This window comes from Trachurus japonicus, chromosome 18, assembly GCF_045865225.1.
Source record: "Trachurus japonicus isolate A0001 chromosome 18, Traja_1.0".
NCBI lineage: Eukaryota > Metazoa > Chordata > Actinopteri > Carangiformes > Carangidae > Trachurus > Trachurus japonicus.
The window spans coordinates 229,954-248,999 of NC_140924.1; the positions used below are offsets into that span (position 1 = coordinate 229,954).

General features: G+C 49.6%; 1 protein-coding gene across 1 annotated transcript in view; it reads right to left on the reverse strand.

Annotated features, from left to right (window-relative positions):
- Positions 1–2,472: 2,472 nt before the first annotated feature.
- Positions 2,473–19,046, reverse strand: part of LOC146968216 (phosphatidylinositol 4,5-bisphosphate 3-kinase catalytic subunit alpha isoform) — a 37,842-nt gene continuing 21,268 nt past the window's right edge. Inside the window, exons 23-28 of the mRNA XM_085760021.1 lie at positions 18,940–19,018; positions 18,175–18,345; positions 9,438–9,555; positions 8,645–8,796; positions 4,237–4,385; positions 2,473–2,654 (exon numbers count right to left, since the gene is read on the reverse strand). Coding sequence (XP_085616147.1) covers positions 2,530–2,654; positions 4,237–4,385; positions 8,645–8,796; positions 9,438–9,555; positions 18,175–18,345; positions 18,940–19,018 — 794 coding nt within the window. The 3' untranslated portion in view covers positions 2,473–2,529. The remainder of the gene's footprint in view (positions 2,655–4,236; positions 4,386–8,644; positions 8,797–9,437; positions 9,556–18,174; positions 18,346–18,939; positions 19,019–19,046) is intronic.

Consider the following 19,046-nt stretch of genomic DNA (forward strand, 5'->3'; position numbering starts at 1 on the left):
AGTCGTTCTGAGCTGATGATGTCACACATCAGGCCCCGCCTCCTAGCGACGCCGCTCGCCGGTCGACATCAAAACAAGAAAAAAGAGAAAAAACTAATAATTGTGAATGAAACAGGATCAATAATTATCACAAATCAACTCGACATTAAAAACCGATCACATCAGTCATCAATAAGTTTACAAAACATCCACAAACACCGTTCACATGGAAACAACTTCATCACTATGGCAACCTGGACAGTCCATAATGTCAGAAAGCAATAAATGAATTGACATGCAGCAGGGGGGGGCCGGCTCAGGTCGCCATGGCAACGCACAGGTGTGGGGGCGGGGCCTAAACTGAAAAAACACACAAGAACCCGTCTGAGATTGGCCCCGCCCACTACGGCCGGTAGCCAATGGGATTGGCCCCGCCCACTACGGCCGGTAGCCAATGGGATTGGCCCCGCCCACTACGGCCGGTAGCCAATGAGAGAGGGCAGCAGCTTCCGCGGTTGCTACGCTACGCTAGGCTAAATAAATCTAGTCACAATGTTCCAGTGCAGCAGCTGAGTTACCATAGCAACCAGCTAACAGGCTAACAGCTAACAGGCTAACAGCTAGCTGATTGGTTCAGATTGTCTTCTAAAGACTTTGATCCCTGATAATATCTGATAATCAATCAATGATATGTTGATTCAACACGAAGCGGTTGAAACTGAACTCAGATCAGTTCAGAGCGTCGATCGGCTGTGGACGGAAACGGGTCAAACCAAAACATCGTAAGGCTTCGATCATCTCGTCCAACTAGGAAATAAATGAAACTAAAACTAGATTTTAGTCTAAAAACTGTTGTCACCATGGAAATAAAAACCATCTGTTTCACCTGCTGCGCTACAGAAACACGATTGGTCCGTTTGGTTTGGTCTCAGTGCATTGTCTCCGCCCACAGCTGCTCGGCGCTGCTCTCCTATTGGTCAGAATTCCTGATTGTCACGATCAAAGTATTGATTAGCTATCGGAGGTTTTATTGCTCAGGGAGACACAGTGTTTCACTTCGCTGGTTTCACTTAAAACACCAGTTTATTTATAAAGTTTCAATAAAGTTTGATTCACATGTCAGCAAAGTAGCAATAAAGTTTTTCTCTTTCGACAGCCCCGTCCGTGTGTAGAGCAGCTAACAGAGCTAACAGGCTAACGGGCTAACAGAGCTAACGGGCTAACGTAGCACCAGCTGGAAGACATTTATGACATCATCATCTTCATCTTCATCTTTTCCCAGAATGCCTTTGGCCTTTTCTACCAGCCTACAACCCTGAGATACGTGTTGCTATGACAACCACCGCTGGGATGGCGAATACTACGACAGAAACCTTCATCATCTCCATCATCTTCATCATCATCATCATCATCATCATAGAGTAGTGCAGTAAAAACACACACGAGTGTTGCATGTGTGTGTGAGTGTGTGTGTGTGTGTGTAAGAGTGTGTGTGTGTGTGTGTGTAAGAGTGTGTGTGTGTGTGTGTGTGTGTGTGTGTGTGTGTTATACATAAATGTGTGATAGTATAAAGGTATGTTACACATAAACGTGTATAGATGTGTATGTACAGTTGTGTCGTATATACGTAGATGTGAGTCTGTACAGATGTGTATAAAGGGTGTGTGTGTGTGTGTGTGTGTGTGTGTGTGTCAATTTTATCAAAAAAAAGAAAAGAAAAGAGCAGAAAGGCTGCACTGAGTCGTGTCTGCAGGTTAAAAGTCTCAACGTCTCCACTTTCTACCAGTTGTAGTGAAGGAACGAAACGTCTCAAAGAGCTTCATCCTGCTGCAGGTCTCAGACCCGGTCCGGTCCGGTCCGCTGATGCAGTCAGACTCAGGTGCAGTAACTCTCCTCCAGACCGCGGCAACAAACAGAGAAAGAAAAGACCCGACCAGAAAGAAAAGACCCGACCAGAGTTATTAAAGGTACAGTATGTAAGAAATCTATAGCAACTGGCTGTAAAATCCTCCTAATATGTGACAGAGACTCAGGAATAATGTTCATCTAACATGATGAACTCACCAACAACAATAGTACAGCCAGAGTATTCACATTAAAAATCTTGTTTTGCAGACTGCAAATCATGTTTATGTTTTGATTTTACATGTTTACATGTAGCGCCACCTAGCGCTCTCTCCCAGTCACGGCGGCGTTTCAGCCTCAGTTTAACCCTATACTAACCCTGCTGCTTCCACTGAGCTGCTGCTACGACTGGGAGATAAAACCAGATCGCTGTGTTTTGAATTTGACTGTAGTAACCGTTTTTGGCCACATTCTTACATATTGCACCTTTAAATGTTTCTGGACTCGAGTTGTTCGGCCCAATGAGAATTATATTATGATTATATTACTTCTCATCTTTGAGCTGATTAGTTTGAAATTAAATAAAAGCCTGTTAACATATAGACGCCTGGCTGTTAACGTATGGTGAGTTGATGTTGATGTGTGTGTGTGTGTGTGTGTGTGTGTGTGTGTGTGTGTGTGTGTGTGTGTGTGTGTGTGTGTGTGTCAGTGCTCGTTGGGCATGTGTCGGATGGTGTGGAAGATCCAGTCCATCTTGGTGCTCCAGCCGCCGTGATGAGCGTCGTTCATCTGCTTGGTGAAATACTCCAGAGCCTCCTGCTGGCTCTTCTCTGAGAGACAGACAGGTAGAGACAGACAGGTAGAGACAGACAGGTAGAGACAGACAGGTAGACAGAGAGACAGACAAGTAGAGACAGACAGGTAGAGACAGACAGGTAGAGACAGGTAGAGACAGACAGGTAGAGACAGGTAGAGACAGACAGGTAGAGACAGACAGGTAGAGACAGAGAGACAGACAGGTAGAGACAGACAGGTAGAGACAGACAGGTAGAGACAGGTAGAGACAGACAGGTAGAGACAGACAGGTAGAGACAGAGAGACAGACAGGTAGAGACAGACAGGTAGAGACAGAGAGACAGACAGGTAGAGACAGACAGGTAGAGACAGAGAGACAGACAGGTAGAGACAGACAGGTAGACAGAGAGACAGACAGGTAGAGACAGACAGGTAGAGACAGACAGGTGGAGAGACAGACAGGTGGAGAGAGAGACAGAGTGAGACACAGGCTGCGTTCCGATCCACAGTTTACTTGGACAGAGCTCCCTACTCCCTACACTCCCTACTCCCTATACTCCCTACTCCCTACTCCCTACTCCCTACTCCCTACTCCCTACTCCCTATACTCCCTACTCCCTATACTCCCTACTCCCTACTCCCTACTCCCTGCTCAATGCTCCCTGCTCCCTACTCCCTACTCCCTGCTCCCTGCTCCCTACTCCCTACTCCCTACTCCCTGCTCCCTACTCCCTACTCCCTACTCCCTGCTCCCTGCACAGGGAATCTGCCGTAGGAAACTTCACTTGACCGATATAACTCCAATCAGAACACCCTGCAACGTCACAGCTGTTTCCGGTCGAGTTTAAAAATAAAGTTTTTAAGTTTCAAAATGTTTCACGCCACTATCACCGTTTAGACAGATCTGAAATGAGTGAAGAAACATTACTATTTCTGTGTGCACAAGCAAAGCAGTTTTGAGTCCTGCATCGGGTTCAACGGGTAATAAGCTGTCTGGTGTAAATTCACGGGTGGAACTCAAACGAACGCGGGTGAATGTGTGTCGGTCTGCAGAGACAAACTCACACGCAGCTGCACGAACCAGCGTAGCAAATCATGTTTTATCACTCACGGCAACAACAGAGCAGCATCTTGATGTAAGTAAACAATCATGTGGCCGCTCGTGTGACCGCTCACAGCTTTCCCTGGAGTTTAGCCTGTCATGGCTTGACTGCTCGGCTTCTGGGTAAAAGCTACAAACACACGGATGGGATCAATGTAAAGGCTGAAGTGTCCTGCTTTCATTAGAAAAAGAATTACGTCGCTATCATTCTCCGTTCCCGAAATAGCCGCAAAAGAGTAGCTATGGATTTTTTTTTCCTATGATTTTTTTTTGCTAAAGAGTAGGGCTACACCCCCGTTACCGGCGGTGATGACGGCGATCTCACGGGCAGCGGGTCGATCCGGGTTGAAGTCAGAAATAATCACGGGTGACGGTCGGGACACGGGCTGAAAAACCTACGGGCGGGTTTCCAAGATTGGACCGGTGCAGGACTCTGCCCCAGGTGTAGTTATTGCCCCCCAAGGTGTAGTTATTGTTACTGCTTACAGGTGTAGTTGTTGCCCCTGGTTACCTACCCAGCGCCAGCGTCTTCCTCAGGTAGGCGATGTCGTCGAAGCTCTGCAGCTCCGGCATCCCACAGCCCAGCAGCAGAGAGAAGAGGTTGATGAACAGGCTGGCGTGCTGCCGGATGGCCAGGTAGGCCTTGTAGCACATCTCCTGAAACCTGACAGACAGACAGGTAGAGAGACAGACAGGTAGACAGTGAGACAGGTAGACAGACAGGTAGACAGTGAGACAGGTAGACAGGTAGACAGGTAGACAGTGAGACAGGCTGGCGTGCTGCCGGATGGCCAGGTAGGCCTTGTAGCACATCTCCTGAAACCTGACAGACAGACAGGTAGAGAGACAGACAGGTAGACAGTGAGACAGGTAGACAGACAGGTAGACAGTGAGACAGGTAGACAGGTAGACAGGTAGAAAGGTAGACAGTGAGACAGGCTGGCGTGCTGCCGGATGGCCAGGTAGGCCTTGTAGCACATCTCCTGAAACCTGACAGACAGACAGGTAGAGAGACAGACAGGTAGACAGTGAGACAGGTAGACAGACAGGTAGACAGTGAGACAGGTAGACAGGTAGACAGGTAGAAAGGTAGACAGTGAGACAGGCTGGCGTGCTGCCGGATGGCCAGGTAGGCCTTGTAGCACATCTCCTGAAACCTGACAGACAGACAGGTAGAGAGACAGACAGGTAGACAGTGAGACAGGTAGACAGACAGGTAGACAGTGAGACAGGTAGACAGGTAGACAGGTAGACAGGTAGAAAGGTAGACAGTGAGACAGGCTGGCGTGCTGCCGGATGGCCAGGTAGGCCTTGTAGCACATCTCCTGAAACCTGACAGACAGACAGGTAGAGAGACAGACAGGTAGACAGTGAGACAGGTAGACAGGTAGACAGACAGGTAGACAGTGAGACAGGTAGACAGGTAGACAGGTAGAAAGGTAGACAGTGAGACAGGCTGGCGTGCTGCCGGATGGCCAGGTAGGCCTTGTAGCACATCTCCTGGAACCTGACAGACAGACAGGTAGACAGTGAGACAGGTAGACAGACAGGTAGACAGTGAGACAGGTAGACAGGTAGACAGGTAGAAAGGTAGACAGTGAGACAGGCTGGCGTGCTGCCGGATGGCCAGGTAGGCCTTGTAGCACATCTCCTGAAACCTGACAGACAGACAGGTAGAGAGACAGACAGGTAGACAGTGAGACAGGTAGACAGGTAGACAGTGAGACAGGCTGGCGTGCTGCCGGATGGCCAGGTAGGCCTTGTAGCACATCTCCTGAAACCTGACAGACAGACAGGTAGAGAGACAGACAGGTAGACAGTGAGACAGGTAGACAGACAGGTAGACAGTGAGACAGGTAGACAGGTAGACAGGTAGAAAGGTAGACAGTGAGACAGGCTGGCGTGCTGCCGGATGGCCAGGTAGGCCTTGTAGCACATCTCCTGGAACCTGACAGACAGACAGGTAGACAGTGAGACAGACAGGTAGACAGGTAGACAGTGAGACAGGTAGACACTACCATTGACTCCCGTGGTAAGTGTTTAAGGGTTTTGCGCCCCTAGTGGCAGGATATGGGTATTGCAAAAGCGCCCAGAAAACCCATTCACTCCAATGTATGTGTGTTGCCCACTTGCTGGTAAATGGATGAAAACGGCCGTGTTTTTGTTTTTAGGTGTCTTGGTCATATCAGATTATACTTAGAATTTGTTTATTACAAAATGTAGATTGAAACATTAATGTAGACAACTGTTTTTTTTTGTTTTGTTTTTTTTACTCGCCTATGTGTTAAAGGGATATTCTGGCGTAAGTTTAAGCCATGGTCCAACGCACCGTAACACCGAGTTAGACCCCCCCCTCGAGAGATGAAGTCTGCTAACCGCTAGCTTCTCTAGCTGTAGCAACGTTAGCAGTGACCGCACCATAACAAACAGCGCAGTATACGGATCCACTATCCACCGATCAAAAAGCCACTTTTTGCCACAAATAATGCTCAGAACAGCACCAAACGTCATCAACAGTACAAACAGGGTCCCATCCCATAATACGAGGCACCAAACATCTGTTAGCTTTGCCTGCCTATTGAAAAGAGACGAAAACAACTCACCCACTCTCCTCCAGTTATACGCTATGCAGCAACTTTCTGTGTCCAGCACAGAGTCCAGGCACTGACAACACACGTCCGAGGCCGACTGGCAGCACAAACATCTGGTTTCAGCACAAACATCTGGTTTCAGCACAAACATCTGGTTTAGCACAAACATCTGGTTTCAGCACAAACATCTGGTTTAGCACAAACATCTGGTTTCAGCACAAACATCTGGTTTCAGCACAAACATCTGGTTTCAGCACAAACATCTGGTTTCAGCACAATCATCTGGTTTCAGCGGCCACCGACAGCACAAACATCTGGTTTCAGCACAAACATCTGGTTTCAGCGGCCACCAACAGCACAAACATCTGGTTTCAGTAGCCACCGACAGGCAGTGACCACCACACTGACCACTTGATTCCCCCAGGTCCAGCACATAGACTCCACCGGCTCTCTCCCTCTGTCACTTTTAGCCTCCGTTTCCAGCACATAGTCTCCACCGCAGTTGCCCCTCTTTGACTTTCCTCCTCCATTTCCTTCAGCTCGTCTTCAGTAAACTCGGTCTCTAACTGATAGCAGCGCCCATCGAAATGAAACCAGTCGTTGTTGTTCTCAAACTCCATAAACTCAGCCGTGTCCGTGATGTTTCCTTCACTAAATTACAGACAGTCTCTTCCGGCAACGAACGGCGTTGGTCGCGCGTGTGACGTTGCGTCTAATCTCACGCTTGTTTACGTGATTCTCTCCGTTCATTTCCCTGTGAACACTCGATAATAACTTTTATAAACTGATGAAGATACATAGGAACTTAGCTGCATTATATGGAGTAATACACACACATTCATCCTTGAGCTGCAGGACTCTACTTCACTCTGTCATCGCCTCCACGCCAGCTGACTACCTGTAACCATGGCTACAACAGCTGACTACCTGTAACCATGGCTACAACAGCTGACTACCTGTAACCATGGCTACAACAGCTGACTACCTGTAACCATGGCTACAACAAGCAGACATCACAGATAGGATATGGCCGCTGAAACCAGATGTTTGTGCTGAAACCAGATGTTTGTGCTGAAACCAGATGTTTCTGCTGAAACCAGATGTTTGTACTGAAACCAGATGTTTGTGCCGAAACCAGATGTTTGTGCTGAAACCAGATGTTTGTACTGAAACCAGATGTTTGTACTGAAACCAGATGTCTGTGCTGAAACCAGATGTTTGTGCTAAAACCAGATGTCTGTGCTGAAACCAGATGATTTTTCTGAAACCAGATGTTTGTGCTGAAACCAGATGTCTGTGCTGAAACCAGATGTTTGTGCTGAAACCAGATGTTTGTACTGAAACCAGATGTCTGTGCTGAAACCAGATGTTTGTGCTGAAACCAGATGTCTGTGCTGAAACCAGATGATTTTTCTGAAACCAGATGTTTGTGCTGAAACCAGATGTTTGTGCTGAAACCAGATGTTTGTGCTGCCAGTCGGCCTCAGACGTGTGTTGTCAGTACCTGGACTCTGTGCTGGACACAGAAAGTTGCTGCATAGCGTATAACTGGAGGAGAGTGGGTGAGTTGTTTTCGTCTCTTTTCAATAGAAACCAGGCTAAGCTAACAGATGTTTGATGCCTCGTATTATGGGATGGGACCCTTTTTGATCGGTGGCTAGTGGATGTGTATACTGCGCTGTTTGTTATGGTGCGGTCATTGCTAAAGTTGCTACAACTGGAGAAGCTAGCGGTTAGTAGACTTCATCTCCCGAGGGGGGGGTCTAACTCGGTGTTACGGTGTGTTGGACCATGGCTTAAACTTACGCTGGAATATCCCTTTAATATTTATCTTATTATTTATCTTAAAGGATCCTCAATGATGCTATTAACGTGGGTGATCTATAAATGTCCTTAAATTATTGAAAACACCACACTGCTCATTCACCAACAATGCAGAGATGTCAGATCTTTTGCAAAACCCATATTCCTCCACCAGGAGGCGCTGCCATTGGACCAATGCTGTCCTTACTCTCTGTTACAGAGCTCTACAGACAGACAGACAGACAGACAGACAGACAGGTGGACAGACAGACAGGTCAGACAGACAGACAGGTGGACAGACAGACAGGTCAGACAGACAGACAGACAGACACACAGACAGGTGGACAGACAGGTGGACAGACAGACAGGTCAGACAGACAGACAGACAGACAGGTGGACAGACAGACAGGTGGTCAGACAGACAGGTCAGACAGACACACAGACAGGTGGACAGACAGGTGGACAGACAGACGGACAGAGACACAGACAGGTGGACAGAGACACAGACAGGTGGACAGACAGGTCAGACCTCTCAAACTCCTTGGTCTTGGTCGACTCCTGAACTCCTTTACTGATGACGATGAGGAAGTCCTGAGTCAGGACGAAGGGAACGCGCTCCCGCTTGTAGCCAAACTTCTTCTTCTTGTGGTCCAGGAAGTGGCCGAAGTCGATGTGGAACAGCTGGAGGAGGAGGAGGAGGAGAGGGGGAGGAGTTAGTAGGAGGAGGAGGAGGAGAGGGGGAGGAGTGAATGAATGAATTTATTTATTTAAAACAGGGACAATGCACAAAAAACATGCTTTGAGCCAGGTTATAGCAACAACTGCTAATCTCCGCCTGTAGTCCCTGGGCAGGTAAAGTGGGAACAGATACAATATTAAGATTAATTGAAATAGGACATAAGTGACATAATCAGCATGAGTCAGCATGAGGGGGAGGAGTCAGGAGGAGTCAGCAGGAGGCGTGGCCTGTCACTCACCTGTCCGTTAGGGTTAGGGTTAGAGGAGGAGTCAGGAGGAGTCAGGAGGAGTCAGGAGGAGAGGGGGAGGAGGAGGAGGAGAGGGGGAGGAGGAGGAGGAGGAGGAGGAGAGGGGGAGGAGTTAGTAGGAGGGAGGGGGAGGAGTCAGCATGACGAGGAGGAGGCGTGGCCTGTCACTCACCTGTCCGTTAGGGTTAGGGTTAGGGTTAGAGGAGGAGTCAGGAGGAGAGGGGGAGGAGTTAGTAGGAGGGAGGGGGAGGAGGAGGAGGAGGAGAGGGGGAGGAGTTAGTAGGAGGGAGGGGGAGGAGTCAGCATGACGAGGAGGAGGCGTGGCCTGTCACTCACCTGTCCGTTCTCCTTCACCATGATGTTGGAGTTGTGTCGGTCTCCGATTCCCAGGATGAACGTGGCTACGCAGTAACCGGCACAAGACCTGGTGAACAGGTCGATGGCTCGGTCGTACCTGAGAGACAGACAGACAGGTGGTGAGACAGACAGACAGAGAGGTGGTGAGACAGACAGGTGGACAGACAGACAGGTGGTGAGACAGACAGGTGGACAGACAGGTGGTAAGACAGACAGAGAGCTGGACAGACAGACAGGTGGTAAGACAGGTGGTGAGACAGACAGGTGGTGAGACAGACAGGTGGACAGACAGGCGGTGAGACAGACAGACAGGAGGTGAGACAGACAGAGAGTTGGACAGACAGACAGACAGGTGGTGAGACAGACAGGTGGACAGACAGACAGGTGGTGAGACAGACAGACAGACAGACAGGTGAACAGCCAGACAGATGAGCTAGGCAGACAGGTGGTGAGACAGACAGACAGACAGACAGACAGACAGACAGACAGACAGACAGACAGGTGAACAGCCAGACAGATGAGCTAGGCAGACAGGTGGTGAGACAGACAGACAGACAGACAGACAGACAGGTGGTGACTCCCAGTATCTCTAAAAACAGACTGGGAGGTAGAGCCTTCAGTTACCGGGCTCCTTTACTGTGGAACCAGCTCTCTCCATGGGTCAAAGAGGCAGACACTCTAACTACATTTAAGTCTAGACTGAAGACCTTCCTTTATGACAGGGCTTTTAGTTAGGGCTGGTTCAGGTAGCTCTGAACCATTTTATAGCTACGCTGCTATAGGCTTAGACTGCTGGGGACACATCTGGTTACACAGAGCCCTCTGAACCAGTCTGCCATCCAGTCCTCCCATTAAGCTGGTATGTCCTCTATGAACCAGTCTGCCATCCAGTCCTCCCATTAAGCTGGTCTGTCCTCTATGAACCAGTCTGCCATCCAGTCCTCCCATTAAGCTGGTCTGTCCTCTATGAACCAGTCTGCCATCCAGTCCTCCCATTAAGCTGGTCTGTCCTCTCTTCCTATGAACCAGTCTGCCATCCAGTCCTCCATTAAGCTGGTCTGTCCTCTATGAACCAGTCTGCCATCCAGTCCTCCATTAAGCTGGTCTGTCCTCTATGAACCAGTCTGCCATCCAGTCCTCCCATTAAGCTGGTCTGTCCTCTATGAACCAGTCTGCCATCCAGTCCTCCCATTAAGCTGGTCTGTCCTCTCTTCCTATGAACCAGTCTGCCATCCAGTCCTCCATTAAGCTGGTCTGTCCTCTATGAACCAGTCTGCCATCCAGTCCTCCATTAAGCTGGTCTGTCCTCTATGAACCAGTCTGCCATCCAGTCCTCCCATTAAGCTGGTCTGTCCTCTCTTCCTATGAACCAGTCTGCCATCCAGTCCTCCATTAAGCTGGTCTGTCCTCTCTTCCTATGAACCAGTCTGCCATCCAGTCCTCCATTAAGCTGGTCTGTCCTCTATGAACCAGTCTGCCATCCAGTCCTCCATTAAGCTGGTCTGTCCTCTATGAACCAGTCTGCCATCCAGTCCTCCCATTAAGCTGGTCTGTCCTCTATGAACCAGTCTGCCATCCAGTCCTCCATTAAGCTGGTCTGTCCTCTATGAACCAGTCTGCCATCCAGTCCTCCCATTAAGCTGGTCTGTCCTCTCTTCCTATGAACCAGTCTGCCATCCAGTCCCCCATTAAGCTGGTCTGTCCTCTCTTCCTATGAACCAGTCTGCCATCCAGTCCTCCCATTAAGCTGGTCTGTCCTCTCTTCCTATGAACCAGTCTGCCATCCAGTCCTCCCATTAAGCTGGTCTGTCCTCTATGAACCAGTCTGCCATCCAGTCCTCCATTAAGCTGGTCTGTCCTCTCTTCCTATGAACCAGTCTGCCATCCAGTCCTCCATTAAGCTGGTCTGTCCTCTATGAACCAGTCTGCCATCCAGTCCTCCATTAAGCTGGTCTGTCCTCTCTTCCTATGAACCAGTCTGCCATCCAGTCCTCCATTAAGCTGGTCTGTCCTCTATGAACCAGTCTGCCATCCAGTCCTCCATTAAGCTGGTCTGTCCTCTATGAACCAGTCTGCCATCCAGTCCTCCCATTAAGCTGGTCTGTCCTCTCTTCCTATGAACCAGTCTGCCATCCAGTCCTCCATTAAGCTGGTCTGTCCTCTATGAACCAGTCTGCCATCCAGTCCTCCATTAAGCTGGTCTGTCCTCTATGAACCAGTCTGCCATCCAGTCCTCCATTAAGCTGGTCTGTCCTCTATGAACCAGTCTGCCATCCAGTCCTCCATTAAGCTGGTCTGTCCTCTATGAACCAGTCTGCCATCCAGTCCTCCCATTAAGCTGGTCTGTCCTCTATGAACCAGTCTGTCATCCAGTCCTCCATTAAGCTGGTATGTCCTCTATGAACCAGTCTGCCATCCAGTCCTCCCATTAAGCTGGTCTGTCCTCTATGAACCAGTCTGCCATCCAGTCCTCCCATTAAGCTGGTCTGTCCTCTCTTCCTATGAACCAGTCTGCCATCCAGTCCTCCATTAAGCTGGTCTGTCCTCTATGAACCAGTCTGCCATCCAGTCCTCCATTAAGCTGGTCTGTCCTCTATGAACCAGTCTGCCATCCAGTCCTCCCATTAAGCTGGTCTGTCCTCTATGAACCAGTCTGCCATCCAGTCCTCCCATTAAGCTGGTCTGTCCTCTCTTCCTATGAACCAGTCTGCCATCCAGTCCTCCATTAAGCTGGTCTGTCCTCTATGAACCAGTCTGCCATCCAGTCCTCCATTAAGCTGGTCTGTCCTCTATGAACCAGTCTGCCATCCAGTCCTCCCATTAAGCTGGTCTGTCCTCTATGAACCAGTCTGCCATCCAGTCCTCCATTAAGCTGGTCTGTCCTCTATGAACCAGTCTGCCATCCAGTCCTCCCATTAACTCATTGAGTGCCAACCACGTAATTTCTCGTTTTTTCGTTCCCATGCGTTGAGTGCCAAAAACGAAATTTTTCGTTTTTTTGCTTTTTTTTTAAATTATGAAAATAGACACTTTAATACACATTATATGTAAATTTGGGGACTCTACGACGAGGAGAACTGAAATAGATGACGATCAAAGTCACATGACAGCTCATGATCTGGAAGTTTTTATCATAACTCAGCTTCTGCAAACGGAGTTCTGCATGTGGATGCAGCAGCTGCTCCGCTGCTGCTCCGCTCTCACCCGCGAGGCTGCAGCAGCTGGGAGCTGAACCAGGAAGCTCTCAGCCCACTGTCCCGCCCGGTCTTCATCTGGAGCAACACCGTGTCCTCCCCAAAGTCCTCCCGCGGTAAAATCTGATGGTCTCTGGACCAAAGCAGACCGGCACCACCGACCCGTACCACAGAAGGACCCCGACCACCGGCGGGACCGGTGTTCGCGAGCCGCTGTGGCCGGCAGAGCCTCACGTTCCGCGGCGAGAGGCTGTGACACGGCACGGTGCGTCTGTGTTATTGCTGTTTAGTGGCGACCCCTCCGCCCCCGATGGTGGTTTTGTGAATAGAACAACAATTGTTGTATATATTTATCTTATACGAGCCCTTTGATCCAGAAATGCGAGTGTCAGAAGAGCGACAGACACAAACAGCGCACCTTTCATAAAAGACGCTCTATCTCCTTTTCTAGAAAAAAAGGAGGGATTTTGGTGAAACCCAGCCATGTTTAGCTTGACTTTTCTCAGGAACGGAGGCACGTAGAAACAAACGGTTTGTGGCCATTTGAAGGATAAAGTTAAACCTTTCAAATGAGCTACAGTATGTGTTGGTGGCAATAATATAGAATACACTATGGCTCTAAAATAAAAAGTCAAATATGGTCTAATTTGCCGGTACACTTGACTAAAACTTTGGAAAGGAGCGCGGCACTCAATGAGTTAAGCTGGTCTGTCCTCTCTTCCTATGAACCAGTCTGCCATCCAGTCCTCCATTAAGCTGGTCTGTCCTCTCTTCCTATGAACCAGTCTGCCATCCAGTCCTCCATTAAGCTGGTCTATCCTCTCTTCCCATGAACCAGTCTGCCATCCAGTCCTCCCATTAAGCTGGTCTGTCCTCTCTATGAACCAGTCTGCCATCCAGTCCTCCCATTAAGCTGGTCTGTCCTCTATGAACCAGTCTGCCATCCAGTCCTCCATTAAGCTGGTCTGTCCTCTCTATGAACCAGTCTGCCATCCAGTCCTCCCATTAAGCTGGTCTGTCCTCTATGAACCAGTCTGCCATCCAGTCCTCCATTAAGCTGGTCTGTCCTCTCTATGAACCAGTCTGCCATCCAGTCCTCCATTAAGCTGGTCTGTCCTCTATGAACCAGTCTGCCATCCAGTCCTCCCATTAAGCTGGTCTGTCCTCTCTTCCTATGAACCAGTCTGCCATCCAGTCCTCCATTAAGCTGGTCTGTCCTCTATGAACCAGTCTGCCATCCAGTCCTCCATTAAGCTGGTCTGTCCTCTCTTCCTATGAACCAGTCTGCCATCCAGTCCTCCATTAAGCTGGTCTGTCCTCCCTTCCCATGAACCAGTCTGCCATCCAGTCCTCCCATTAAGCTGGTCTGTCCTCTCTATGAACCAGTCTGCCACCCAGTCCTCCCATTAAGCTGGTCTGTCCTCTATGAACCAGTCTGCCATCCAGTCCTCCCATTAAGCTGGTCTGTCCTCTATGAACCAGTCTGCCATCCAGTCCTCCATTAAGCTGGTCTGTCCTCTATGAACCAGTCTGCCATCCAGTCCTCCATTAAGCTGGTCTGTCCTCTATGAACCAGTCTGCCATCCAGTCCTCCCATTAAGCTGGTCTGTCCTCTATGAACCAGTCTGCCATCCAGTCCTCCCATTAAGCTGGTCTGTCCTCTATGAACCAGTCTGCCATCCAGTCCTCCCATTAAGCTGGTCTGTCCTCTATGAACCAGTCTGCCATCCAGTCCTCCCATTAAGCTGGTCTGTCCTCTCTTCCTATGAACCAGTCTGCCATCCAGTCCTCCCATTAAGCTGGTCTGTCCTCTCTTCCTATGAACCAGTCTGCCATCCAGTCCTCCCATTAAGCTGGTCTGTCCTCTATGAACCAGTCTGCCATCCAGTCCTCCATTAAGCTGGTCTGTCCTCTATGAACCAGTCTGCCATCCAGTCCTCCCATTAAGCTGGTCTATCCTCTCTTCCCATGAACCAGTCTGCCATCCAGTCCTCCATTAAGCTGGTCTGTCCTCTCTTCCTATGAACCAGTCTGCCATCCAGTCCTCCCATTAAGCTGGTCTGTCCTCTCTTCCTATGAACCAGTCTGCCATCCAGTCCTCCATTAAGCTGGTCTGTCCTCTATGAACCAGTCTGCCATCCAGTCCTCCATTAAGCTGGTCTGTCCTCTCTTCCTATGAACCAGTCTGCCATCCAGTCCTCCATTAAGCTGGTCTGTCCTCTCTTCCTATGAACCAGTCTGCCATCCAGTCCTCCATTAAGCTGGTCTGTCCTCTATGAACCAGTCTGCCATCCAGTCCTCCCATTAAGCTGGTCTGTCCTCTCTTCCTATGAACCAGTCTGCCATCCAGTCCTCCCATTAAGCTGGTCTGTCCTCTCTTCCTATGAACCAGTCTGCCATCCAGTCCTCCCATTAAGCTGGTCTGTCCTCTCTTCCTATGAACCAGTCTGCCATCCAGTCCTCCATTAAGCTGGTCTGTCCTCTCTTCCTATGAACCAGTCTGCCATCCAGTCCTCCATTAAGCTGGTCTGTCCTCTATGAACCAGTCTGCCATCCAGTCCTCCATTAAGCTGGTCTGTCCTCTATGAACCAGTCTGCCATCCAGTCCTCCCATTAAGCTGGTCTGTCCTCTATGAACCAGTCTGCCATCCAGTCCTCCATTAAGCTGGTCTGTCCTCTATGAACCAGTCTGCCATCCAGTCCTCCCATTAAGCTGGTCTGTCCTCTCTTCCTATGAACCAGTCTGCCATCCAGTCCTCCATTAAGCTGGTCTGTCCTCTCTTCCTATGAACCAGTCTGCCATCCAGTCCTCCATTAAGCTGGTCTGTCCTCTATGAACCAGTCTGCCATCCAGTCCTCCATTAAGCTGGTCTGTCCTCTATGAACCAGTCTGCCATCCAGTCCTCCCATTAAGCTGGTCTGTCCTCTCTTCCTATGAACCAGTCTGCCATCCAGTCCTCCCATTAAGCTGGTCTGTCCTCTCTTCCTATGAACCAGTCTGCCATCCAGTCCTCCATTAAGCTGGTCTGTCCTCTATGAACCAGTCTGCCATCCAGTCCTCCATTAAGCTGGTCTGTCCTCTATGAACCAGTCTGCCATCCAGTCCTCCATTAAGCTGGTCTGTCCTCTATGAACCAGTCTGCCATCCAGTCCTCCATTAAGCTGGTCTGTCCTCTATGAACCAGTCTGCCATCCAGTCCTCCCATTAAGCTGGTCTGTCCTCTATGAACCAGTCTGTCATCCAGTCCTCCATTAAGCTGGTCTGTCCTCTATGAACCAGTCTGCCATCCAGTCCTCCATTAAGCTGGTCTGTCCTCTCTTCCTATGAACCAGTCTGCCATCCAGTCCTCCCATTAAGCTGGTCTGTCCTCTATGAACCAGTCTGCCATCCAGTCCTCCCATTAAGCTGGTCTGTCCTCTATGAACCAGTCTGCCATCCAGTCCTCCCATTAAGCTGGTCTGTCCTCTATGAACCAGTCTGCCATCCAGTCCTCCCATTAAGCTGGTCTGTCCTCTATGAACCAGTCTGCCATCCAGTCCTCCATTAAGCTGGTCTGTCCTCTATGAACCAGTCTGCCATCCAGTCCTCCCATTAAGCTGGTCTGTCCTCTATGAACCAGTCTGCCATCCAGTCCTCCCATTAAGCTGGTCTGTCCTCTATGAACCAGTCTGCCATCCAGTCCTCCATTAAGCTGGTCTGTCCTCTCTTCCTATGAACCAGTCTGCCATCCAGTCCTCCATTAAGCTGGTCTGTCCTCTATGAACCAGTCTGCCATCCAGTCCTCCATTAAGCTGGTCTGCCCTCTCTTCCTATGAACCAGTCTACCATCCAGTCCTCCATTAAGCTGGTCTGTCCTCCCTTCCCATGAACCAGTCTGCCATCCAGTCCTCCCATTAAGCTGGTCTGTCCTCTATGAACCAGTCTGCCATCCAGTCCTCCCATTAAGCTGGTCTGTCCTCTATGAACCAGTCTGCCATCCAGTCCTCCCATTAAGCTGGTCTGTCCTCTATGAACCAGTCTGCCATCCAGTCCTCCCATTAAGCTGGTCTGTCCTCTCTATGAACCAGTCTGCCATCCAGTCCTCCATTAAGCTGGTCTGTCCTCTCTATGAACCAGTCTGCCATCCAGTCCTCCATTAAGCTGGTCTGTCCTCTATGAACCAGTCTGCCATCCAGTCCTCCCATTAAGCTGGTCTGTCCTCTATGAACCAGTCTGCCATCCAGTCCTCCCATTAAGCTGGTCTGTCCTCTATGAACCAGTCTGCCATCCAGTCCTCCCATTAAGCTGGTCTGTCCTCTATGAACCAGTCTGCCATCCAGTCCTCCATTAAGCTGGTCTGTCCTCTATGAACCAGTCTGCCATCCAGTCCTCCATTAAGCTGGTCTGTCCTCTATGAACCAGTCTGCCATCCAGTCCTCCCATTAAGCTGGTCTGTCCTCTATGAACCAGTCTGCCATCCAGTCCTCCATTAAGCTGGTCTGTCCTCTCTTCCTATGAACCAGTCTGCCATCCAGTCCTCCATTAAGCTGGTCTGTCCTCTATGAACCAGTCTGCCATCCAGTCCTCCATTAAGCTGGTCTGTCCTCTCTATGAACCAGTCTACCATCCAGTCCTCCATTAAGCTGGTCTGTCCTCCCTTCCCATGAACCAGTCTGCCATCCAGTCCTCCCATTAAGCTGGTCTGTCCTCTATGAACCAGTCTGCCATCCAGTCCTCCCATTAAGCTGGTCTGTCCTCTATGAACCAGTCTGCCATCCAGTCCTCCCATTAAGCTGGTCTGTCCTCTATGAACCAGTCTGCCATCCAGTCCTCCATTAAGCTGGTCTGTCCTCTCTTCCTATGAACCAGTCTGCCATCCAGTCCTCCATTAAGCTGGTCTGTCCTCTCTATGAACCAGTCTGCCATCCAGTCCTCCATTAAGCTGGTCTGTCCTCTATGAACCAGTCTGCCATCCAGTCCTCCCATTAAGCTGGTCTGTCCTCTATGAACCAGTCTGCCATCCAGTCCTCCCATTAAGCTGGTCTGTCCTCTCTATGAACCAGTCTGCCATCCAGTCCTCCCATTAAGCTGGTCTGTCCTCTCTTCCTATGAACCAGTCTGCCATCCAGTCCTCCATTAAGCTGGTCTGTCCTCTCTATGAACCAGTCTGCCATCCAGTCCTCCCATTAAGCTGGTCTGTCCTCTATGAACCAGTCTGCCATCCAGTCCTCCATTAAGCTGGTCTGTCCTCTATGAACCAGTCTGCCATCCAGTCCTCCATTAAGCTGGTCTGCTCTCTCTACTATACAAATAAAATTGCCTTGCCTTGCCTTGCCTTGGTGAGACAGACAGGTGGACAGACAGACAGACAGGTGGACAGACAGGTGGTGAGACAGACAGGTGGACAGACAGACAGACAGACAGACAGACAGGTGAGACAGGTGGTAGCTGATGGTCAGACTTACAGGTGATCAGACAGATGGACAGACAGATGGTGGTCAGTCAGACAGACAGACAGGTGGAGAGACAGACAGGTACTGACGCCTCGCCCCGGTTCTTGTCTTTGATCCAGTGGTGCAGCGTGTTGGAGTTGAACTGCAGCGCCCCCTTCAGGCCGCCTTTACACTGGATCTGCATGATGGTGAAGCTGTTCTTCACCACCTCGATCAGCCCCACGCAGTCGCCGATGGAGAGGCAGCCGTAGGGCAGCATGCTGCAGACACACACACACAGACACACACACACACACACACACAGACACAGACACACACACACACACACACACACACACACACACATGGTCCGTTAGCCGCGGCCTCATGATGTCACCGCTACCATCCTGGTGATGCCTTCGGACGCAGTGCCTTCTGGTTCGCTGCAGCCTTGGACTGGAACTCCCTACAAAACACCCTTAAACTTTCTGTCTTCACCTCTCTCTCTGTCTTCAAACTAAATCTGCTACAAATCACAGTCGATTCCTGCACTTACTAATAAGCCTCTGTCATGCCCTACTGATTAACTGTTTTATTGTATTGCATTGTATTGTATTGTATTGATTTTGTTCACTGTTTTCTGTGTAAAGCACTTTGGTCAACTTGGTTGTTTTTAAATGTGCTCTATAAATAAATTGGATTGGATTGGATATTGAATTTTTCTGTGTAATTTATATAACCTTGTTTTCACTTTTAGCACTCCCCTTCCCCTTCCCCTTTAGGCTGCACTTGAAAATAAGAATTTTGTTCTTAATTTGCTTGCCTGGTTAAATAAAGGTTAAATAAAAAATAAAAAAAATGTCATCAGTCCTCACCGCAGGTCCAGCCCCTGGTTCTGCCAGATGTTTTCCATGATCTTGATGATCTGCAGAGTCAGCATGTCCTGGCGCAGGTCTGCAACACACACAGCCACGTTACCCAC